This window comes from Brachyhypopomus gauderio, chromosome 1 (assembly GCF_052324685.1).
Source record: "Brachyhypopomus gauderio isolate BG-103 chromosome 1, BGAUD_0.2, whole genome shotgun sequence".
NCBI lineage: Eukaryota > Metazoa > Chordata > Actinopteri > Gymnotiformes > Hypopomidae > Brachyhypopomus > Brachyhypopomus gauderio.
In genome coordinates, this window is record NC_135211.1 from 14,888,472 (window position 1) to 14,914,712 (window position 26,241).

The following is a 26,241-nucleotide window of genomic DNA, read 5'->3' on the forward strand; positions in this document are numbered from 1 at the left end:
CACAAAGACAGAGCGCCACAGAAAAGCGAGTTTCTCCTTCAGTCGCCTAGACCGTTCTCCGCATCACACTATTTCATATTACGTTCAAGCTAGGAAGCCGAAACTAAAACCATGGGCGTAGAAGGCTGCACAAAATGCATAAAATATATGCTTTTCTTCTTCAATTTCATTTTCTGGGTAAGTGTTATTTCATTTCGTGATGGGCTACGTCTTCTTTCGGCCATTAAACTAGAGAGACATGGTGTTGTTTATCTTAAGGGTTTTTCGTAACCAGTAGTTTGATTAAAACGATTGAAAGATGTGATAATAGTAGGTTATGGGCAAGCACATTTTGATTGTCGTAAGTGAACACCATTTCAAGGTGTTAATATATTGTGTTATGTACGATAGAGGTTTGGTAGCTTAAAACGGATTGAGCTGCAGACTTGATTTTATAAAATAGTTAGGCCACGAGACTGGGGTTTATACGCAGGCCTGAGTGATTTAAATACTAAACTAATTCAAATGTTTGTGGTTTAATACAATTTATTGTCCTGTGACAATAGTAAAATGACTAAAAGACGTGGACAGAATTGGACAGCCGTAATCATCGGGAAATGAGCATTTATGTTTTTATTCACGATGCAAATTCAAATTCTTCAAGTTACTTTGAAACCTGCCGTGAATGAAGTTGAGTTTTTGTTTACTCAATTGGCGAAATTGGTAAAAAAGTTTTTTATGTAGATTCATGTAGATTTTATATAGGTACATGTATGTCGAAATATGTTTTATCAACTTGAGGTTTTACAGTAAATTCCACAGATTTCAAATGAATACCGATGAAAGATAAAGACTGGTTAAATCCCAAACAAAATCCCTTGGCTTGGCCCCGCCTCTTGCCTGTATAGGTTGACGAAAGCTGGGAAAGTGTAATGCACTGATTTGGAAAAGTGATAACGTCACGCAGCTTTGGTTTAAGTAATACGATAAGTTGGATGGCATGGTGTCATACCAACAATAATTGAGTACCAAATGAAGGTTAAGGTATATATTTTCCTGATTTTTACATATTTGGTCCAATCTCAAAACCTCCTTTAAATATGTTTAGTGTTGAATATTTGAGTCTCCAGTATACCAGTGGTAAAGGCTTATGAAAAATACCATCACGTTTGAGGCTATTTTTCCACATGTAAATTGAGCCTAACATAGATTTTCCACTTATTTATTTATCTATTTACATCTGTGGCAGGGATACTAGACTTTTTCCAAAAAGAAATATGAGGTTTTTCCAAACCATTCTGTATTGTTAGAACAAATTGCAAACCAAACATAAATCACACATTTTGTCTTCATGCATGCATGTCCAGAATGTGTTGAACGTGGAGGCCATGTGGTTTGGGAAAGGTTCTTGGAGTTTGTTCATGCAGAGATCATTTTCATGGATAACATTATGTAATTGTACCTTTCAGTTGTAAGATGTTGGCATTTCTCTCATTAATACATATTTTCCTTCTGGGGGAAACTCAACACTGGATCTAGCCCAGAAAATCTGATCTCTTCCTTTTGAGTCCAGCTCTAACCTCCCTTATTGATCACTTTATATGTCTGATAGGTGGCCAAACATGTTTTATGAATGTGGACTCTGGCCAAAGCGTAAAATAGTTTAATAGAAACTTATTTTCCTTTGAGAATGCCAAATTCTATATATTTTTATATAAAATCTCAAGAAACTTTTATACAGTGCCAGAATCCAATCTGGACCAAAGTTCTGCCATACATGGGAGTAAGGGCCCGAAATGTTAAAAGTTCATTTGAGCTGGTGGGGAAAGGGTATGTTTGGTTGGAACCATAGCTGCGGTGTAGTGGGCCTCAGTGTTGACGTGCCAGGCATTCTACAACTCACTATCAGTGAGTCAACGGATGGAAATACCCAGCAAGGCCCGGAACAAGAGCAGACCAGTAGGGAACTGTAAGACCTCTTTAGCAACACACCATTGACCGAGCATGGCCAAATAAAGAGACCCAAGAATGAGTTACAAAAGTGCACTGTGCGTGCAAAATAGACCACTACTGCCTCAAAGCATTTATTCACTACATACCTTTTGCACTATCAGTACTGGTGTAATCTTGAATGCTTTCATACCGATGTTTGTTAATATTAAAATGACTCTTCTATGCCATACACACCATAGTCAAGCATTTGAACTTTTTGCTATAACTGGGCAAATGACATTTGGCGGCAACATTGCTGGAAACACGGAGTGTCTGTGAGGTCTAACGAAACGCCTAGTAGAACATTCCAAGTTCTCATTATTCTTTGTCAGCTTGCCCACTAATACAGACTTGAACCAGGAATTCCTGTTTCGCACCTTACAAACCACTTCAGATATTATGGTGCTCATCTTGGCACGAAACAGCACACTGTGCTCTAGCAATGATCTGGCAGAGGTCTGTTTGGACTAAAGTGTTCCTTCCCTCCCCGCGGCTGCTAGGAGATGTAGACGTTTTGCATGACCACTGTGTGCAGACACGGTGCTAACAGCTAACAGGTTTTGTTCACAGGATTGTGAAATGGAGCATTTAATTGGTATCTAGTAATAGAGGATTTCATTTGTTAGTCATTTCAAAAATTGGAGCCCTTATGTTTAATACTTGAAAAAAGTATCATCATTCATCAATCATTCATTGACAAAACCAACAGTAGGTCTGGGATGTAAGATGATGGGCATAAGATAGATTGATTAAGATAAACTATTTTTTAGAATCTGAACCATGAGATTGATGGAAGGTTGAACATTGTTTAGTGTTTGGGGCTTAACAGTCTAAGGGAATACTGGCTTCCTGTTTACTGTGCAGATTAGGAGATGAGAACGGAGCCATGTGAGGAAGCTGCCAGGTTTACTACTTGTGCAAAAAAACGTCTGTTTGTTCTATCAGTTCTGTTTTCTGTGTGTAGAGGGATTGGACATACCAGTCAGCCATGTTCTGTCTAATGATATGATCTCATGTTACGAATTATTGTTGGCATTCCTTTGCTCTAGACATTTTATCCATAACAAATTAACTTTATTAAATGGATGCCATGTAATCATTGTCCTGATGCTAATTAAAAATGAACCATATGTATAAAACGTGGCCTTGACCATCGCCTCGACTTGTGCATTCACTGCTTCTGTACGATTTTATTTTGTTTTAGGCTGAACATGTTTCATACCTCATGTGTTCTCAGACTGACCTGAGATTGCACTTTGGCAAAATGATGAGGAGAATGATGTTTTGAGCCATGTAAAATGATGAAAGTTGTGAAATGGTGTGACATTTGTTTCTATATCAGCAGACACAAAGCAGTAACAACGCATAGTTGTGGAACCATATTCACCTTAAAATACAGATTTCTGGAAATACCCTCTTAAAATGTTCAAAATACTCATGGATATCAAGTGTCATGCCGTAACTGTCAAATGAAAACATTGACTGACCAAGGAGAAATTTTTTGAGACCATAACTAGAGGTATGAATGATCTGCAGAAATATGATGTCACATTTTGGAGATCCAATTGTTATGATCCTAATGCTGATCCAAAATGGTGGACGCTTCTGTCCATACAGCCAAACTTCAGTCTTGTCAACACTCATAAAGGACCACAGCTACTAAGCCGCAAATACATTAACATTGTCCATCTTGTCCATTTCTGGCCAAACATTCATGTGTTCACAGTTGTTTACATTGAACTTCTCTGGGCTTACTGACTAAGCATGATTATAGTTAGGGAAGTGGCTATGAGAAAGTGTGTGCTTGTTATGATCTGCAAAAGACACTGAATTGTTCTGAACTTAATCCAGGAAAAGAGGCAGCTGAGGGAAATGATGGAAAATTCCAGAAATGGATGTCTGACTAAGCAGCAGTAGCTCATGGGAAGTCCTAATAGAGAATTTTTAGCAAGAGTTTCCATGCTTTTGTTTGGTTGTTGGTTTTCCTCATTACCACTTTGCTTAAATTCAGAATGCACTATGAAACCAACATGTAAATGTTTAAGAGTTGTTGTCTTTAGCGAAATCACGATTTTAAGCTTCGTGAGTTAAACTGAAGGCACACACAGGTGGAAACAAGTATCCCAGAAGTCCTGAGGAGTCCTGAGGAGTCCTGAGTCCGACGAGCTGCTGTTGCAGCCTCACCCTTTGGCACATGCTGTTGTTTATGCGGTCGCTAGGCAGTGAGCAGCCTGAGCTCTGGAATGAGCCTGGGTGGCATTAAACAAGAAGGAGAGGGGGAAGGAGAGGGGGAGGGAAATGGAGAGATCAGAAGTGGGCTAAGGGAGTCTCTATATCCGTCCCTCGGCCTCTTAATGGGACACCCTCGCAAGGGGAGGTTGAACTTTAGGCTTCTCTGGGAGCAGTAATGTGGAATGCCAACAGTTCAGAGTTGCCTGCGTTTTTTTTGGCAGATCCTCTTTAACTACTTGGGAATGTATTTGAGGAGAACTGTACACATAAGTGCTTGGAACCCTATAGTTTTTGTTGGGGTTTTTCTTGAAATTTTCTTTTATATATTAAACTATTTTTTTTCTGCCCTAAAACGAATTTGGCAGACTAAACTGTAAGTCCTACACACATGGAACTTGTCAGTAGTGGTCCCACCCACTTCTCAGATGCCAAACACCAGTTTGATTGAGCTAGGTTGATTGATAGGTTGAGCTATAGCAATGCATATTGCATTATAGTCCACAACTCCTTCCCAGTATGTCATACAAATAAAATTGTATAATTATTTAATTCTAATATGACCAGTAGTTATTGGTCTTGCAATCTACAAAAAAGCCTAAAGAACCATATTGCTCCATCTATTCCAGATAATTGCATATTATGCAAAATTCCATATATTGTACATAAGCCACTCCTTTTCATTAGACAAATGTGACATTCGGAGATTCCCAAGTCTGAACTCATAATTATCCAAAATAAACCTGGAAATAACAACACTAATTACATTCCAGACACGAAACAAAAACATGGGATGAGCTTCCCGTGCATACAGTAAACAACTCTAACTAATGAATGGTTTGATGCATCATCTCAAAACCTTTCAAGTACGCACCCCAAGGAGCTCTGATATGGGGTGCTACACCATGCAAAAACGTCTCCCAAACATTGAGATGGTCCAATCAATGTGAAACTTGGCTTACAGTTTCTGGCATAGGGGCTGTAAGTGTAACCATATCTACAAAATGGTGCATACCATTGGCCAATCAGGCACATTTCACATGCTTGGCACTGGCCAGTCCACACAAAACTTGAATGGTATGTGGTATTCCATTTCAACAGGATATTGGCATCAAATGATGTGAATTAGTTGTGAAAGTGTTTTTCTATATCATACAGTTGTTTTCTGCTGTACACTATAATTTAAAAACAACACTTCTTGAACTATTAAAATTCATTTCACCCACTTGCCCCAAAGTTGGACTCAGTCTAATCTTTGGAGTCACAAAATAATGATAAAAAAATGTCATGCATTAAGTTAAATGTGGAAGCTACATATCAATCCCACTGAATAGCATAAAACTATACTGTACTGTCTAGCTTTGTACATTAAATGCAAGGTGCCAAATTGTACATTTTAAACACACAGACTTAAATTTTGCAAGGTGACAGACCATTTTCACCAATCCTGCACAAATCTGATTACAAAATATCTACTTGGAACAAACCTACAAAAACGAGTTCAGTCTGAACCAGACATCACATGTCACTTCACCCTCACTACACACTCCTGCCATGAGTCAGTGTGGTTTGGTGTTATAGTCACAGGAATGTAATTACAACAGTAACTGCAAGGCAGTTCAAACTGCTCATAGGAAGAAGAGTGGAAAAACTGATTAGATTTTGCCGTTGTTCACATTGTCATAATCGGTGTAGACTACTGTCTGTATGCTATAAAGTAAAAAGCCTGTTTACTGTTTGCCAAAAACACTGGGGTGGGGACATGGACATTTTTTGTGGACTTTTTCATGGCAAATTGGCTGTCTGAGTGATATTCTAATGCCTAGCTAGAAGTATACAAGTGACCACTCAGTGTGATCCTGGTTATTACAGTTATGTCACACTTACGAATGGACAAACATGCATGGGGTGTGATTATGGTATCCATGACAATTCACAAAGCCTGAGGCTATATTTTGTTTACTTATTTCCTGCTGCCAGGTGGACAGCAGATGTTCATACTAAGATGAGATTGTTTGGTAACGTATGTTGAGGGCATGTGACAGACAGGTAAATGGAACTGGACACTGTCACCTGCTGTGATGTCTCTGTGGTAAAGGTAATAGCTCTGCATTTGCTTGCCTCTTAACAGCTGTTGTATTCAGTTAGTGTCGTCAAACAATGAAATCCTGGTAGAGAAAAGAAACTCCTTGGTTTCCCACGCAATTTATGTTGTGTGAGATTACTATATTCTTAAGCAGGAAAATGCCTTTTTGATTTGACCTGTGGGTAGTTTCATTCTGGATCTGTTCAGATGTTTTGTGTTTGAGTGTGTGTGGTGTGTTTGTGAGACTTGGAGGTCTGGGTTCATGTGTGCTGTGATGTGAGTAACAGAGCAAAAGTGAAAGAATGTGTCTTGGAAAACAGAGGGGCGGAGCTTAATCTCCTGACCAATAGAGCGATCGCAGGATCTTTGCTCTAAACCTCCACTATTCTCACCACGTCCCAGTCATCTGCCATTAGTGGCGGGTTTGGACCTCTCTTTACCCACTCAGACCCTCCTCCTCATCTACCCCCACCCTACACACACACACACACACACACACACTCCAACTGGGTTTGGGACGTCTCCGATCTCCCTTATTTGTGTCCCGCATTCCTCTGCAGCGTCTGTGTGCTCTGACGAGGTCCAGCTGCCACAGGCCGCGCCTGATTGGACAGTGATTTATCTGTAAACAGAGGCCCCTTTCCTATTCTCCGCCCACACAATACCCCTCGTTGTCCCAGACCTTTAAATGGTCAACCCAACAGCCTCTGACCTCTGTTTATTTTTTACCCTAGCTGTTCCTTTTGGTTCCTCTGAGTTAGCTGTTCCTGAGATGTGTGGCTCTCCAATCAGGGAGATGCTGGGGGTTTTTTCCATTTGTCTTTCGAGCAAGGAAACCTTGAGCTGGAGAGGAGAGGGCCTGCCGGAAATGCATGGGCAAGGGAGCTTTTGTCTTTTCTGTACAAAGGGCCCCAAGTCTTTGTTGAAGATAGTAACCAAGTTCCAGATGGAGAGCAAGATAAGAAACTGGGGACCAACGGGTCAGCCGCACATGCTGAGTAGATGAGACAAGCACATCTCTTCCTCTAAAATACACAAACATGCTTTGACCATGTCCACACTCAATGTCCAGTTCAAACGAGACTTGTCAGAGTCCAGCTCCTACAGGTTTTACCCTTCATCTAGGAGTCAGGTGTGACCACAAAGCAGAGGTGGGACCAAGTCAGTGTTTTGCAAGTCTCAAGTAAGTCCAAATCTTTATCCTCAAGTCCCGAGTCAAGTCTCAAGCAAAGACAGTCAACTCAAGTCAAGTCTCAAGTCAAGACAGGCAACAGTCAAGTCAAGTCCCAAGTCTGAAACTTGGAATTTCAAGTCCTTTCGAGTCTTTTTTTTTTTACAGGCACCAACCAACGCTTTACGAATGCTACGCTGATGCGTTTCTTTACTCGTTTTGTTGGTGTCCGCCAGCCAAAAGATGACAGATCATTTTATCTTCTCTTAATTACATAAATGTACTTAAACAAGAATGTTTCGTTACATCATTTTACACGAAAATAGCAAGCTTCATCGAAAGCAAGATGCTGTCATTACGAATGGTTATTCTAAACATTTGGATAAAATGTTTAAATATAGACTAATAAAAGGTTAGGGTTATTTTTTCATTGTTTTCTGTTATTGTGGGGTCACGGTGTGCTATTGATACCTGGAGATTCAGTGGGGTCACATATTCTGATGGCGGCCGTCAGAATTGGTGACCCCAGTTAAAAAGGCTCACCTGTACATCCCATTCATGATTTCTTTGTTGGCTGCAATGGTGAGGGGATGGTAAATCTTGTTTACATTTATGTAATTAAGAGACGATAAATGTAAATATAAACATCTGTCATATTTTGGCTCGTGGACACCAACAAAACGAGTAAAGAAAGTGCATCAGCGTAGTTTACGCAGCATTCGTAAAGCATTTGTGCCTCTGAACAGAAACTGTGAAATAGCGCCCCCTGTGGTCACAAAACTCGACGGTCACAGAATCTGGTGTAACACCGGTCTGCGTCAGAAGGACGGAGATGAAATTAATGGGGCGCACTTTATAAACATTAATATGCGTTTTAAAATTTAGATTTGGGGTAAAAAAAAATCAAGTCTTTGCAAGTAAACAGGTTCAAGTCCAATTCAAGTCCCAAGTTATTGGTGTAAAAGTGCAAGTCAAGTCTAAGTCTCTGAATATTTTTTCAAGTCAAGTCAAAAGTCTTAATATTAATGACTCGAGTCTGACTCGAGTCCAAGTCATGTGACTCGAGTCCCCACCTCTGCCACAAAGTGACCAACCAGTTACATTAATCATTTGCCAGGGATCACAACATCAGTTGCATCAATTGCAAGAAATCACAAAATCCAGGACTTGCATTTGGATTTGAACTTCAGATCCATGTACCACTGCCCTTAGGGGTCATTTTGACGGAGAAAGGGCTGATATGCACTCAAGACTCAACTCATAACTCTGGCTCTTGTTTTTTGTTCCAGCTGGCTGGATGTGTAATCCTCGGTGTGTCTCTCTGGCTTCGCCATGACCAAAAGACCAGCAGTCTACTGGAGCAGAAGTTTGAAGGCACTGAGGCACCCAGCACCTTCTACATTAGTAAGCATTCAAACATTCACTCTCTTTCTCTCTCTCTCTCTCTCTCTCTCTCTCTCTCTCTATCTCTCACAAGCTTTTTCATTTTTTGACTCAACAACCACCCACCCCACCCCCTCTCCCCCAGGGTTGTCCGTCTTTTACCGTTGGCCACATTTGCTATTGTTTACTGGTCCCAGAGATTGGTGTAACATCAAGTGTTTATAGTCACATGGTCTATTATTTATAAGTGAACTCTTTATGCAGTTTTTATCACACTCTAATCATCGTCACGGTCAAGTTCACAGTCGTGTTTTAACGTGGTTTCCGCTATTGTGGACCAATGTTGCAAACTGCCTCAATGCAATACATTTGCATAAAAAATTATCTCTTGCAAGAAATTACAAATGGCCGTGTTGTGGAATATCTGAAATGGTAGTGGTAGTGGTAGTTCTATGTTATTGATGCAAACCTACCAAAGAATATCAAAAGTGAAAGCTGACTAACACAACAATCACAAGATGCCCATTCCTCCATCTTAAAGGGAAACTAGTAATGGAAGTCTCCTTCCTCACACCTGGCCTTGCCTCTTTCTTTTTCACTTGGCACAGCAACAAGCCTATTCTGAGCAAAGGCAGATGTAAGCAATGATGTCAGTAACACGTTACTTAGCAATGCGTTACTCCAATCGTACCACTTTTTTCAGTAACAAGTAATATAACGAGTTACTATTTCCAGTCCAGTAATCAGATTAAACTTACTTATCCATTTACTATTACTATTATTATTTTTGTTAGTAAAAATATATATTTTTGCTTTTTTCTTGGCTTAGTTATAATTTTGCGTCTGACCGTAGTGTTTGACTCTGCACGCGAACCTGTGAGAGCGCGAGCGCATTTTACACGTCATTCTGTGCAGTGTTGTCCATAATGATATGTGGTAGTGTAAAGAAATACCCCTCAAAAACAGGAGAATTTTAATGTTGCATTGTGTTCCAGGTTTGAGAAGTGCTAGAATTTTGCTCAAGTACTTGTAATGCAATGTCAGGAGATACATTATTTAAATGTCAGGAAATACATTGTTACTGTTTAAAATGCACTTCCAATAAAGTGAGCATTGGAAAAACTCATTTTGCTGCTGAATGTAACTACTAAAGTAATTTGTAATCTAACATAGTTACTTTTAAATAAAGTAATATGTAACGTAACCAAGTTACTTTTTAAAGGAGTAATCAGATTACTTTTTCAAGGTAACTAAGTCATCACTGGATGTAAGAGGGCTAAGATCCCAAAAAATCATGCCCAAATGACTGTTGATAAAGTTATTTTCATTTTCTTACCACTGGAGCTCAGGGCAGATCACAGGGTCATCATGTGTGACTCTCATACACATGCACACAAACATACTTTAGTAATCTGCCATCAGTGTGTAAGTACAGAGCAGTGGTTCTAATGTCTGCCATTGGCATTAAAGGCTGCCATCTTTACTGCCATCTTTACACTACACAACTCCTTCTGGTTCCAGATTTTATGCCAATAACTGCTATGATTCACTTTCACTTCCCACTTTTAATAATAAGTTCTTAAAAAGTTTCTGAGCCGGTCTGAGTTTCTGGAAGTCATATCACACAGAATTGCTCCACTAGCTAATGTAAAGCAATGAACAAGCAGCTTTTTTCATGATCCATACTACTGGTTTTCATAATCGTTATCGGTTAGGCTATGCAAAACACCTGGGCTGCATTTCGTAATAGATTATGCCAGTGATGCGTAAGGCTCACAGCGAGTGTTCACTTGTCCACACGACACTGGTTTTTGTTGCTATTACATTTCTGGGAAATCATGTTGCGGTCATCTAAGCAGGCAGGAAGCATGGGTAATATCCAGGTAATGTAATATTCCCTTTATATATTAATGCGATAGATCCTGTAATATTCCCTGAAGTATTCTATCTCATACATTGGAAATTCGCTCTCTTGTGTTTTTTTAGGCAGATGGAGTCTTTCAAATGTGTGTCAACAGGCAGTGCCGGCATGATTACATTTTTCTTTATCCAGACATGATCACTTTGCTTTGTTAAAGTCGAGCTGTTGGATTTGTGCTCCCATGACTTTTATAAAGCTGAGTGAGCATTTTCTAGTGCTTGGATTGGCCCACAGGTGGTCTGCCCCTTCCCACAATCCCTCTTTGGCAAGACCTCTGTGGGAAAACAACATTTATTTAGGAGCACCTTAGCAGCAGGGGATAACAGATATGCAAACGGACATGACAGCCAGGTAGCCACAAACAACACAGGTTCTATGAGTAAAAATAAAATATAAAATTGAAATTTTGAGGAAACATTTGAGGAATGTATGTTAGACATGACAGATACAACACAATTTTGTATTTGCAGGCGTGTTGAAGCAAAAATGTTAAATATGACTTGAATGTGATATTGGTATGATTGACGTAGCCTTTCTGCACACTGGGATAAAAAAAGTACTGAACACTGGGATTACTGTTGGTGCCTGAGTATCGTAATTATCTGAACTGATACGAGAACCGTATCATTATAAGAATTTATATTGATCGACATTTTTTCACATAATTGGGTTGGGAGATGTGATATTTGTCAGTGTAACAAAGCATCTCATATGTTTTGAGCAAAGTCTTGAGTTTAACATGGGCCAAAGGGGTAGATTTCAATGACGAACTTTCATTCATCTCTTGTTTTACCCTACTCTCTCTCTCACTCTCTCTCTCTTTCTTCCTTCTTTGTTGGGAGAAATCTTGGCAGAATTTTCCAGAATGATTACATTTCCTGCCTTATGGAAAACTTGTGCCTCCACACGGGAAAGTGAGTCTTGTAAAAAAATGTAATGTTGGGTACGTAGCTGAAGACACGGTTGCCCGTGGCGAGGACGGAGAGACCGGTGGAGATCTTTCATCACTCTGTCTGTGTGTTTTCTTTCCTTCTGCTTCCCTCTCTTCATTGTGAATAAACAGGGCCAGTTGAAAACTGAGCCCATCTTTTTCCAGGAGCCTGAATTATCTCTATTATGCGTGTTTGGAAGAGAGGCTTCTTCTCTTTTTTTGGCAGCTTGCTAGAGGGGCAGGCGAGAAAGAAAGACTTCTCTGAGGCTTTGGAAAATGTTAAATTCCCACTGAGTCATCTAAGGTATTTCCTGAACATTTAAGGCTTGTTAGAGATATGACTAACTGTGTGCAATGGTGAGTCTCTGTTTATGTGAGGGAGACATCAGAGATTTTACTTGTAAGGGTAATAATCTTATTGGTCCCACTCACAAGCCAAAAAAGTACTTTTAAAAAGTATTATCTACAAGCATTTTGTAAAATTGAAAAGGTATAAATGATAGGTTTAGGGTAGGGTTTAGTGCTTGTCATTCTCACATTACACTCTTTACATACAGATAGTTATTTATGTAATATGTCTATAATGCATATGTGGTATAAAAACAAAAGTGTGTGTGTGTGTGTGTGTATCTGTGAGTACATGCATGTGTTGTGTTTGTGTATTTGTCTGTGTTTGAGAAAAGGAGAGAATGAATAACATGATTTTTATAACATTTTATTAATTTTTTAAAATAAGGATATATGTGATATGTGAGTAAAGGAGATATGCCATGGGAAAGCTTTAGTGCATTAGTGTGCTAATAGGAAACCATTAGTTACTGTTAACACCAACCACTCCTAGAAAAACAGCAAAAGATATCAGCAGAGCCATAATCCCAGTATCTACTGAATAGTAGTTTAACAGGGCCTTGACCTCTTAACCTCTGGGGTTCACAGAGGGTCAGGGAGACACAGAACTCATTGTGGAGCCCCACGGGTGGCCGTGCTGATGTCTGGGAACAGCTGAAGGTCTCACTGGAGCTTCACACTTCGCGGGACCCAAATGACATGATGACAATCGCAGCATAGGAGTAACAAGGCGAATACATGGCAAGTTCCACAGGATGACCTGTACTGTGAGCCAGAAATAGGTTTGTCCTTACAGGGACTGAAAACTCACCAAAAAGGGCTTGAAAGTCCTGGCTTCTATCACAACACACCAGACACCACACCAGTGCATGTAATGGAAACTTCAAAGAAGCCATTAGAAGACAGAAGGCCTTTAGAGACTCTTGGATCTTTTCAAGGTCTCCTGGTACTGGGCGGAGGTGGGTAGAGGGTGTTCACATGCACTGTGCATGAGGAGTCTGCAGAGACCTACGGGGCCATAGATCTTAATGCAGACATTACAGCCGTCCTGATCTCAGTGCAGAAAACCAGGCTCACACCCATCCCCGCTCATTATGGCCTGTAACACGAGATAATCGCTGTGGACGTTAAGCCCATCACATAAAGAGCATCATAATGGCTCCAGGACAGGAGCTCAGCAAGCCTGAATCTGTGCCCTGGTGATCCAAGCATGATAGCATGTGTGAATAACTAAATCACCTGGATTTCATGAGAACTCTGTTTTGCCATTCATACGAATTACACAAGAGCGTGAGATTCAGCAGCTGCGAGCGCAAGTCCTTTCAGAATAGCATGCGGCAAGAGACGGCATGAACACCTGATGAAAGGTGTGCATACAAACGTGCGAGAACAAAACAAAATGTGAAATTGTTACCGCAGGGGCCACTGTTACTAAGTTAAGGCGGAGGTCACAAGAAAACACCTCAGTGATTCACCCAAGGGATTTTGTACTATTATTTGGACAGTGACGGGAAAACTGAAGTCATTTTAATGGTGGAATGGTATCCTGTTTTTACCTCATGAAAGGCCTCTGATGTAGCAGGATTTGAATCACCACATGGGTTGGTTGTCATAACAACATAAACATGTCACATGTTTTCTTCTAGTATAACAAATTTTCCAGCTGTATGCTTTGCTGTGACTAAAAAGCAAAAAATTCCTGGATGCCCCATTGTTTGCACATACAAGGATGTCTTACGTAAGCGCGTGTGTATCAGAGTGTATCTTGGAGGAGTGGCCAAGTAGCCATCCAGAGCAGAGCATCATGGGAGCAGGACCAGGGCAATGAGTCCTAATGGCAGAGACAGCTGCCGTGAAGTTGATTGATGTTGAACCAGGTGCTGGACTTTTTCCTCAGTTCCCCCGAAGGAGCATTCCCCCGGTCCGTTGGAGAAAGGAGACCGGTTGCTCTGTTCGGCCATCCTGCCCGTGTTTATCCTCCTCTGCCATCACGCTGAGGGTCATAAAATAACATCATGAAAATGCACGTGAAGCTGATGGCATCACTTTGGATCAGACACAACCTACCAGCAAAATGGAAAGCGGACCTACATGAGTGTTGTTTTAGATAATAATAATAATAATAATAACAATTTTCACCCAAATTACAGAGAAGTTGTAAAAGCCAACCAGCGGTGAATCTGCCTAATTAAAACTGCATGGCGAACAGTAGCTCACTGGACATGATCTGTTTTTTGGGGATTTTTTGTAATGGAAAACAGCTGGTCAGTCATCTAGAAGTGTAGCCATATTCTAGGAGACTCCTAACCTTATTGTGTCAGGATAACGATATCATATTGCCCACCGCCACACTCGGGAGCGTAGCCAGCCCTGGTCGATGAGCAGGATGAAGGAGAACCCTGCCATACGTAGGCAGGGACGCCACGGTGAGGGCGACGCAGACACACACACACGCCACCTCTCCGTCTCTCGCCGTGGCTGTGGTGCCCGCAGTGGCGGCCACGTGAGTGCCTCGTCCTCGACGGCCACCTCCTCCTCGACCGTGGAGTCACAAGGAGGATCTTGGCCATGGATGCTCTGTGGCGTACGCGGTCCGCCTCGACCAGGGAGAATGGCTCTGGAGTGCTCGGGCATGCGAACTGGGGTGATGTGACTCAATTACCACTAATGGGAGGAGAGTGATGTATCCATAGAAACCAAATTACTGGAGTGGTGCTGTTTTGTTAATGCACCCACCCAGCAAAGAGAAAAGAGCCTTTTGGTAGGAACAGCGTTTCTGACTAATATAACACTTGGGTGGATATTAGTACCTTGGTTTGGTTCACAGTGCACTTAATATCTTAAGGACAGTTTTAAAGACAATACATTTAATTTTTTTGTTCATTTTTACAGAATACTTTATATTTGAACACCTAAAGACAGCAGTATGTGATTCATATAGTATTTTGAAGAGGTGTTAGGCATATCTGCCATATAATAATATAATAATTGCTAAAACCAAATGCTGTTATTGGCTAAACCCTGCTTGCCACGAGAGTCTTACAGAAAATACAGAATACTTAAGTGCATTTGTACAGCACAGAAAAACTCATAGAGACATAGAAAATATTGCCTAACAATTATATTAACTGAAAGCTCTTTTAGAGATATAGGCTCTGTTGCAGTTATTTGTGTTGCAGGATGGAGTGTGTAAGACTTTACTGTAAGGCCACTCAGGGAGGGTTGCAGTGGGCTCTACAAGTGTAACAAGAGTTTTTCTTGTGAATATCTTCCCAGATCTTTCAATTTGCAAACTTTCCCAGATCTTTTCAAGTGTGTAATTTTCATTCTAGCTATTTTATTGCAGGCTGTGCTATGTCACTGATGACTAGAAATGTGCAAGACGGGAAACTGTACAAGGAGGATCATAAGATCAACAGACAGTGCGGTCACACACACACACACACACACACACACACACACACACACACACACACACACACACACACTGCAGCTTAATATGCTGATGAAACTTGTGTGCAAATCACATACCATGTGCAAACACATGTAAATGCGTAAATACAGCCATTCTGTCTCAAACCAACTGTTGCTGTGGAAACCAACCATATCCTGAAGGTTAACAGGAAGGAAGTTCAAATGACGCATCTGTGACATGTTCAGTCTCATAATTATGTTCTTTAAGTCTGCACGTCTCAAACAGTCACCTGCCCCTGGACTCAAGTAGATGTTGGACAAACAGCAAAGAATGAGTCAACAAACAACAATAACAACAACAACACACACACACACCATAGTCTTTCCCATGACACTGCATACAGGAGATGACAGTGTACAGCAGTGCTCTTTCCTGTGGCAACATCAGGTTAATCCCTGGAAAATCCCTCAAAAACTTACGTGGAAAATTTTGCAACAGATGATTCATAGGTCAGAACAATGGTGAAATCATAAAAGATTGCCCATTGTCTTTGGCTTTTAGCAAAAATATATTGCTAAAATATAGAAAAACTAGGAATTATAAAAATGTTAATAAGCAAGTGCTACTCACTTCTCGCTCACTCACTTTTGCTGTGTTAAAAGACGCTAGTTTATGGGTAAATGTGTGATGGCCCTAACAGTTGTCTGCAGTCTCACATCTCAGCTAGTCCTTTCATCCAGAGATCTAAAGCATAGACTTCTTATGAGCGAGAGATCTAAAATGTCTTTTCAGTTAGCGGTGAGTAATGTCTACCACAATATATTTGATCCCTGTCAGTTTAAAAGTCCATCAATGCAAGCCACCAAGATAAGCCATCATCTTCATATCTTCATATTTAATTGAGAGGCAGAAGAGCAGCTAATGTATGTGCACACCCCTTTAAAAGGCCCAAAAGAGGGCTTGAAGATAATGAAAGGGAAAGTGCCTTTGTGGCCATCTGCCAAACAGGTCCAAAAACACACCTATATGACAACAAGCAAATGGGATGGATTTATGTACGCACTGATAGGCTCTGTTCATTTCATTTGATTTATTTAAATTTTCATCACGTCTGTAGCTCACCACATGTACAGTCCCCTCAACTACAATTCTGCACCAAACAGCCAAACAGTTACCCAGCTATCCTGGGTCTACTTGTCAAAATAATAGTCCCCCTCACTCTGTGTGGGAATACCCCGCATACCAAGCCCGGGGCAGCTGTGTTCTGCACCCTTCACGCCCCGCCCATGCTTACTCATCAGGATCCGCATGTGACACTCCTCTGAGTAATAAAAAGAGGCTGAGTGCTTCTAGTCAGAAGCTAGAAGGATTCAGGGTCAAGGGTCAGCCTGCTATGGTTAACAATGAAGCGCATATGTTCCATGCTCTCCCTCTTACACAACACATCCTCTTCAACACTCTTCCTCATCCTGTATAAATTTGTCTCTTTCCACCCAACACACACACACACACCCTCCTCCTCAAAATTGTTTAAAGGGAAATGTGTGCATATGTCAGTATGTTCCTTTAATCAGCTTCTTGCACCACAAACTTCTGAGCAGATGAAGTCATGGAAATGTTTGGCAATACATTTTGTAAAACGACTGATGCTTTTACATTGCCAGTGGGGGTACTGTAGATGACGGCCATATATGTTAAATATATGAGTCTTGACAGGACTCTGCAGGGTTTGGGCTAGACAGAGGATAGAGGAAATAGAAACAAAGCAAACAGGAACAGGAAGTGTCGTAAGGGTTAAATATTACCCAGCAAGGCCAAGGTCTTCAGGTGTGAGGTCACCATTACAAGCAAAGGATACAACCAGGCATGTAACTCTCAATAGGTCAGTGGAAGGAGAAAAATGTCTGAAAGGAGAAACGACTCTTCTGGGGGAGGGAATGTGACCCAAGTGTCTGAACTATTTGGGGGGGGGGGGGGGTGTGACCTTAGTGAGGGCCTCCCTGTTTGTTCTCACTTACCAATGTGAGAACAGGAAGCACCTCGATCTAGGGCGGACTGTCATTTAAAATCTCTACTCAATACACGGTAGTCTAAATACGAGGGTAATGGTTTAAGGCTGTAAAGTCAGCATAGTGAATGGTTGCTCTCAGACTGAACAGCTCCAAGGATAAAGAAAAGGTGTGGCTTTTAGCTGGGGGTGGGGAATCCTTTCAGATCATCCCCCTCCCCCCACTCCCCACACCGCCCTCCACTGGCCAAATAAAGAAATAAACAAATTCCTACAAGCTCTCTCACTCCCCCTGCTTCACAACACTTTCCACTAAGGTTCAACTCCAGCCCATCTGTTTGTGTTTAACGTCTGTAGTGTATGCTCCCTCTTTCTTTTCCTCTGCCTTTTATTTTCCTTTCCTCCCCTCCCCTTTTTCAGTACCTCCTTCTCCTTTTCTCAATTTTTTTTATTATTTTGTGCTTTTTGTTCATTTTCGTTTCGTTTCCTGGCGTCATACTGCCCCACTGCTTCAACCCTGACGCACCTCAGCGGCCTTGATTTCATTAGTCTCCCTTTTTCCATGCTTTGTTTTGCTGTGGTCTTCCTGCTATGCGCCACGCCCTGTTCTCCGTCTCCCTCCCTCCCTTTCTTTCTCTCCTCTAAGTGGTCTAATGTACAACTTTTTTAATCAGTCGAGGTACTCTGTGATCTCAGATTCTCTCTTTTTTCTCTTTTTCTGTCTCTGTCTCTGTCTCTCTCTCTCTCTCTCTCTCTCTCTCTCTCTCTCTCTCTCTCTCTCTCTCTCTCTCTCTCTGGCACAGAGCCAGGCATCTGCTCTCTGAATTAAACGGGAGTAGCAGCTGCATTTGGCGTGTCAACGTCTTTGCGCGCACACACACACACAGGGTACAGTGTGCAAGGCCGAGGGGCGGCGCGTTCCCTGTATTCCCCCAATAACACGCCCCTCTGCAGAATGCCTGTGGATTCTTTTGTTGCGTGAACTGCTCAGCCTCTCTCACAGTTAAACCAGTAGCCACTGCAGATATGTACCGAGTTTAACAAGCAGTGTTCTCGATTCATGTGCAGGGGAAAACGAAAGGAAGTGGCACGCTCCTTGCTCTTGGGCGCAAACATAACGGGGGCACTGCGGGCAAAACGCCTTGGCCATCCAGCCGAGATGAATGCGAGAGAGTCAGGTGATCAGAGAAAACGCGAGTGGACGAAGGGAAAGTGAGGAGGAGAGCGGAAAGGGAGATGCACGGGGAGAAAGAGAGCGAGAGCGTCTGGTCTGCATTTTCCACCTGATCAGCATGCCGGTCACGGTGCGCTTGCACATTTCAAGTCTGTCACAAGAAGTCATGAGCCGACGGTGGTTCCTTGGGCCCTTACTCGCAATTACGCTCGCGCTGGCTTTGATCCCCCCCTCCCCTCTTTGACTGGGAATCGATTTCTTAAAACAATCAACCGCACAGCCAGCGAGCACCGTGGGGACGTTTTTTTCAGATCTTTCCGAACCGGGTGAGACAGTATCGAATTAGCCCCCAGAGACCGGCTGCTGTTAGTCTACGTCCGTCGGGTCCCCGCCCTGCTGATTCGGTTCCTCATTCCGCAAGACGGCGTGGTGGACGTCATTGATTAGATGGGGGAACTGAGAGCGACCGATAAGACGTGTGAAGAGCACAGTGATAAAAGAACGATCCGTGAAAAGACGAGACTCCGCAAACACGACTGAGTGTTGCAGGAACTTCTCGGTGTGCTTCACGGAATCTATATCTTCTCCCTGGGTTGCATGACACTTGACACTGGCCAACAGGGTTTGGGTGCGCGAGAGAGGGAGTTGCTTCCTTCTCACATTATCCTCTTTATCCCGGGGCTCTTAGCGTTTAACACGAGCACATGAAGACTAAGCTACAGGGCGGTGTTTCCCCCCCCCCCCCCCCCCCCCCCCACCTCTGGTCCCCTTGTGTGCCCCCCCCCCACCTCTGGTCCCCTTGTGTTCCCCCCACCCCACCTCTGGTCCCCTTGTGTTCCCCCCACCCCACCTCTGGTCCCCTTGTGTTTCCAAGCTCAGTCACGTGAATCTCACACACACGCGCGTGTGAGTGTAATGGGGGGGTTTCCCTCTTTTCAGTTCGGAAAATGTTGCGCTGTGTTGCTGTTAATAGCGGGGGGTTTTTTCAGTCTGCATTCATATCTTTCTGTCTCTCTCTGGCTCTCTGTCTGTCCCCACCCTTTCTTTCTCACTCCATCTCTCCCCCGCTCAACAAGGTCTCTGCCCTGGCAGAGTTACCATGGTTACAGCAGTCAGCCAGTCGGGGCCTCTGTAAGATGTAAACATGCAGGGGGATGTTGGGAGGGGAGATTTAATTCAGTGATGTTTTGCTTCTCTCTCTTAGTTTTTACAAACACATTTCCTTCTTTCTTTCTGACCACTTGTTACATAAAGGCTGGGATCCCAGGTTTTTATTTTTAGTGGATGAGATAATGGAAAGTAAATACGACTTCAGGGTATGGTAACATTAAGCTTAATATGTTAACCAAACGTCTCGTTTAATTTCTTAGCGATATATATATATATATATATATATATATATATTTAACTTGCTCACACACTGACACCTGGTGGATATAATTATTAAATGTTCAGGCATCAAAGACTTATGACGAGACAGCGTTGTAATCTAAATGTTATGATTCGTATAGATTACTTTTAGTGTATGTTTATGAGCACCTTTTCATGTTGTTTTTAATGATCTACAGGTGTCTACATCCTGATTGCTGTTGGTGCTGTGATGATGTTTGTTGGGTTCCTTGGTTGCTATGGTGCCATCCAGGAGTCCCAGTGCTTGCTCGGAACAGTGAGTCACTTGTCATACATCTTCCACCCAGAAGCTTTGCTCAGTCATCTCCCATCTGATGTATTGCTATTTGATTCACCATACCACTCATTTGCACACTTTTTAGTTATCTATCTTTTTTTTGCCATTTGGATGAACAAGAAGCCTCCCACAGATTACTGAATATACTCATTTAGATGGAATAATTCATCTGAAAGTTCACACTAACCTCAAGGCACATTTCATACACCTCATGATTAATAAAAAAAACCCCACATTAATATTAGTACTTATCCTCCTCCCCTAGTTCTTTGCCTGCCTGGTCATCCTGTTTGCCTGTGAGGTTGCTGCTGGTATCTGGGGATTCATTCATAAGGATAAGGTATGGAAGAGCATCCACCTGCAGATACATTCACACATGCCCACACATGCAGTGTGTAAACAGGTGCATGGTTGGGTTCCACCTGTACTAGGCTGTACTGCTGTACCGGTCTTTTCACACTTTATTTCCTTCTTGTTGCTGCAATCACCCATCAGCGTTCTGTTTATTTCAGATTTCTAAGGAGATGATCTCCTTCTACGACTCCGTGTATGATAAAGGCTTGGTGGAAACACTCACAGACAAGAAAAACGCTGCAGCTACTGTTTTGAAGGCTTTCCACGAGTCTGTAAGTTACCCTCTCCTGCAGCTAGTATCTTCCCACCACACACGGTGCCTGCAGAACCTCGACCTCGTGGGAGGAATTTAATACAAGTAATGTAGTCACAAATGAGATCAAATAAGGAATTGTTAATTAGACCTTCAAATTCCATTTTCACTGCACAATCATCAATAAATCAATGGTGTGCTTTGCTTAAACATAAAATATTAATTTTATGAGCAAATGTTTAATTTGTCAAGGATATCATTTTATATCATTTAGAAGTGTAAATGATAATTCTTTGATTCTTTGAACCACTCAATCTGTAGTAACAGTCTGTAGTAACGTATCAACGTAATGTTAATGATGGGATAGAGCTTTCTTTTTTAGTCCATGGGTGTAAGCCTAGATGCAGACTACAGAAATTGCATAAAGCTCATATTAAACCAATACTGTAAACTAGAGGTGTCAATTCCAGGTTCCGCGATTAAAAGTCCTCACCAGGATTTTGCTCAGGCTTCCTGGATTGTGTTGATTCCACTAATTTTACCTGGATTGCTAATTAGAAAATCTAGCAAGCTTGAGCAAAATCCTGGTGAGGACTTTTACTTTCTGAACCTGGAATTGACACCACTACTGTAAACACAACCCCAGGTGAAAAAATAGACATCATGCCAAAATAAATTGTCACTATTTTGTACAAAGCACCAGCAATATGGGTATATGAATATTAATTTGTGCATTTTGTTTTGATTTAATTTAATTCAATTTGGTTTAATTTACCATCAAATTAAATTCAAAACCTGTGGGATTCACTGTCAGTTGTTGGAGAGGGATGGGGAGGCCGGCCTGTAATTTTTTGCAGGGCGGTTGCAGTTCCGCCCAGCCACCCCATGAGAGCGCCCTTGACAGCCTCGGTGAATAAAACCGTTCTGGTGCTAAGCATTTAAATCAAACTGCTCAACAGGGCCGCAGGTCTGATGTGTTCCCAATGAACTAGCCTTTCACAACACGGATAAAAAGTTGTTAAAAAGGAATCAAGGAATTCAAAGATTAAATATGTCAATACATAATTTGCTGTGTCCTTTGTTTTGGATATTTTTATACTTGAATCCCTTTAAATTTTATTGTATAATTCAATATTGACCATGAATGTAAAATATGTATGTTTCTCTGTCTTTTAGTTGCATTGCTGTGGCAAAAATGGACTTACGTCAATTGCCACTGGCTGGGCAACCGACTTGTGTCCCCAGAAGCAGATGTTTGAAATTACACCGGTAACCTCTTCTCATAAGCTTTTCTGTTTATCCATTTATCCTGTTCTAGGATTAATGAAACATCACACAGCTTTAGAGAAGTCTGTATATTTTCTGTGAATTCTGGCCATGGCTGTCTGACTCTGATGATGTACTAGATGACCTGTTGAACTGGGATTGTAACTGGAAAGATGATTTGTTTACTTGTAAGCCTCCAGTTTAAACAGAAACATACTAAGTGTATCGTTTGATCACTTATCTGGGTCAGAGCTCTATATAATCCAACTGGCACTGTACTGAGATGTGTATAATCTGGATTTTAAATGCTCCTGTGGATTCTCTTCACAGGGCTGTCACGAGAAAATCATAGAGCTTTTCAATGAGAAGATCTACTTGATTGGCATCGCAGCCTTGGTTGTTGCTGTCATCATGGTAAGAGAGTGGCGTGTGTGTGTGTGTGTGTGTGTGTGTGTGTGTGTGTGTGTGTGTGTGTGTGTGTGTGTGTGTGTGTGTGTGTGTGTGTGTGTGTGTGAAAGAGAGAAAGAGGCAGGGAAAAAGATATGCAAAGACTGCAAAGTATTTTCACACAACCATTTCCTGTGTCACTCATGTTGACTTCATTGTTTTTCTCTTTTTTTCCTAAGATCTTTGAGATGATCTTCAGCATGGTGCTTTGCTGTGGTATTCGAAACAGCCCAGTGTACTGAAACTGCATTGGCTAAGGAGCCTGTGGGCATGTGGCTCCTGGAAACACCAGCCAATGAAGTGAAGGAAAGCTATTCTTAAGGGTTAACTTTGTATCCACCATAATATTGTAGTCAGTTTGTCTTATGGATCAAGGATGATTTTACTCCCTAGTATTTTTTTTATTTTTGTTGTTGTTGTTGATGTTGCTATGATCCAGCAGCCATGACCGTCCCTCTCCGCACTTTGCGAATGCTATGTACTCCTGCTTGTTGATAACCTTACCTGTAAACACAATGGCAGAATGTGACGGGTGACAATTAGATGCTCTTTTTCTCTCTCTGCCTCTCTCTCTCTCTCTCTCTCTCTCTCTCTCTCTCTCTCTCTCTGTCTCTCTCTCTCTCTCTCTCTGTCTCTCTCTGTCTCTATCTGTCTGTCTCACAGACAGTTATACAAACAATTGATGTGTACACACAATCCTGATTTCTGTAGATTTCCTGTGTTTACAGTCAGGTGTAAAGCTTTTGCCTTTATTTCTGTTGTTCTTTACATACATATGTACAAACAAACTGTATATATTTGCAGCCCTGTATGACTTTCCAGCATGGATATTGTAATGATCAGACATATTAACCCTCCTTTCCTGAATGCCTGCTTGTCTGTTTGCTCATGAGAAGTGGACCACTTAGAAACAGTATTGGAGAGAGAGAGAGATGGAATAGGTCAAAATGCAAACTGCAGCGGGACTAAGAATGCCATGCTCGCACCTCGCTGTGGCCTGTGTGCATTCCACAGGGAAACCTCAGCTTCCTCCACGCTCCGTATTCGTTGCTAGCATGTTCCAAGATCCCCGATGGATGATCTTTAAGCCTTTAACTGGCTCTGTGTGCCTGACCCAGGCGAGTGGTGTCTTCCCCCTGCATGTCCACTGAGCACGCCCGGAAACTCACCGCCTCGCTCGCTTACCTCTTGCTAAGACTGCTGGGGTGCCTCTGCCTAGCAACCCCTGACCACGCCCACATTTTGCCATGGCGAGGTCTTATAAACACCTCTCAGCCTTACTAACCTATTGTCCCATCCCATAAAAATTTACACTGCATATCTAAAATGTCTTGTTGGTTCCTAGTGGAATTTCCTACTCGTATGTTGTACAATATCTTCTCTAGCCATTTGCTAGAAAGCTTTAGAAAATGTATTAGAAAAAAAGATGCTAATTTTTTTTGTTTTTTGAAATTCTTTGCCAAATCTAAAGTGCTGGGAGTTGCTTGACAATGTCATAGCTGCAATGTGTCATAAAATCACTCTACTGAAAATACTGTAAGATTTCGAGGTGTGTGTACGTGTGTGTGTGTGTTGATAACGTATTGAAGTCCATTGGAAATATTTACTTCCTTCAAACTCAATCCTATCCCCCTGAATGCAAACCTTGTTTACTTTTTAATAACCATGGGACATTTCATTCAACTGATTGACCACTGTGTCATCATAACTGACTCCTAAAGGCTGTTACCTAAATTGCAGAAGCTGGCCCTTAGTGAATAGGGAATGAGCAGCAGTGTTCTAGCTATTCCAGGACTGGTTTTCACGAGCTCCAAAACAATCTCACTGCCATTTTTAGGTGCAGCAGTTACTGTAATACCTCTGCTATCCTCTAGGTGTCACCCAAAGGGTGTTCATCGGCCCACTTTCTCAAGCTTATGGGCAAGCATGCATTATAGGTGCCGTTTTCATAAACAAAATAGATGATAGTGCAGTTATTAACGCTTCGGTATGTTTGAAGAAACACTACCAACAGCCCTGGAGAAAAACATCTAAAAATAATTTACTAAATCATTTCTAAATCATCTACATCTCACAAGCCAACACATTCACGTGCACGCACACAATATATTTTGTTTTCCTACATGCAGTCTGCAACTCTGTATTGTTAACACATAATGCCTATGCTAATATGCTGAAAACTGTCTTGTAATATGTACAGTGATATATTATTGTACTAATGACTATGTAAAGGCTATATATGCCTTTTATGGTGATACCTTTTTTCCTGGTACTTTGTCAAAGAGAAAGAAAGGACCAGAGATTCTAGTTAAAGCCTTCCAGACATTGTGGGATCCTTGCAGTTCAATAGACTGACTGACTGTAGCGTGAACTGGAAAATAACAGTTTTGAATTTAAGGAGCTGAAACCATGAATCAGTGATTATGGCCTTTGCCATGGCACAGGACCCGGACTGGCAGGTCTCACTCCGATCTCTGGCCTGATTTACCACTTATCATTTTTGATTCAGTTTTGTTGCCCAAATACTTAAGGACTAAATGTATTTTACAAATAATACCTCATTGTGTCATCTTTTATTTTTTTAGTGCCTGTCTGAGAATTTAGTGTCTCATATATCATATGCAAGAATTTTTAGCAAGGTGGGGGAATAGGATAGAATAAGATTAAACAAGACAGCTAATGGGTGCTTTTCACTACTGAATTTCTTTAAAAGTGCCCTATACATTCAACGTGAGTTTCATTGATTTTTAGAAATGATCAGTGTATTCCTGGACTGTATAGTATATTCAGTAGTGCATTGTTCCCTTTTGTTCAGTGAAATATATATCTTAAGCTCATTCTTAACATGGCACTGGTTAAAATAAAAGCAATGTTACTATATTTATTAATGCATTAATGGCATTCCTCTTTCGCCACCTGGACAAAAATCCCAGAAGACCCTTTGGAAAAAAATGTGTTTGCAGAAAATGCCTTTATTATAGATCTGGGTCTAACCCCAAAATCAACTTGAAATAGAAACAATCTTCTGAAGGAGATTGTCAGTGAATTGTGCTGAACTTTGTAAGGACCAGTGAGCACTGCAGACCCTAGTGACTCTGCATATGTGTGCTGGGTGTGTCCACCCTAGTTGAAAACAAATATCTGCTTTTCCTATTTTATAAAGGCTTCTATTTTCCAATTTTAAAAACACAACAGAACAGTTAGCAAATCCTCTCAAGGTACAATTTTTTTTTAAGTAAAAAAAAAAGATTATTGCTCACCAGCATAAAGTGGCTTTTCTAGTTGATAACTTCTGGCCAGTCTGGTGAAATAGTTTCCTTTCAACCCACTGTTACAGAACCCTAAAGCAAAAAAACTTAAAGAGAACTGAATTAAACTCTGAATGATTTAATTCCCCAAATGAAAACCAAAAGAAAACATTAAATGTAAACTTGGTTTATGCTGTAATAATAAGTGTAATGCAAATAAACTACTGACCCGCGATTTATTTAATAGTAAATTTTTTTAATGCATATGGGTGCGGTTTGTGAGGGTCAGTGCATCATTAAATTTCACGTAAATGTGACACTTCTGTATTACGGAATCACAATTGAGAAA

General features: G+C 41.4%; 1 protein-coding gene across 1 annotated transcript; it reads left to right on the top strand.

Moving 5' to 3' along the window:
• cd81a (CD81 molecule a) lies at positions 1 to 25,528 on the top strand. The gene is made up of 8 exons (XM_076998530.1): positions 1 to 177; positions 8,747 to 8,861; positions 20,206 to 20,303; positions 20,590 to 20,664; positions 20,837 to 20,950; positions 22,108 to 22,200; positions 22,528 to 22,611; positions 22,824 to 25,528. Exons 1-8 carry the CDS (start codon positions 112 to 114, stop codon positions 22,884 to 22,886), a joined length of 708 nt encoding a protein of 235 aa, XP_076854645.1. The 5' UTR covers positions 1 to 111; the 3' UTR covers positions 22,887 to 25,528.
• Positions 25,529 to 26,241: the final 713 nt, after the last annotated feature.

Bases quoted from the DNA above. Each gene is read 5' to 3' on its own strand.
- cd81a (XM_076998530.1), top strand. From the start codon at position 112: ATGGGCGTAGAAGGCTGCACAAAATGCATAAAATATATGCTTTTCTTC. The intron at 20,665-20,836 runs GTATGGAAGAGC...TGTTTATTTCAG, and splicing joins GATTCATTCATAAGGATAAG to ATTTCTAAGGAGATGATCTC. The intron at 22,201-22,527 runs GTAACCTCTTCT...TTCTCTTCACAG, and splicing joins AGATGTTTGAAATTACACCG to GGCTGTCACGAGAAAATCAT.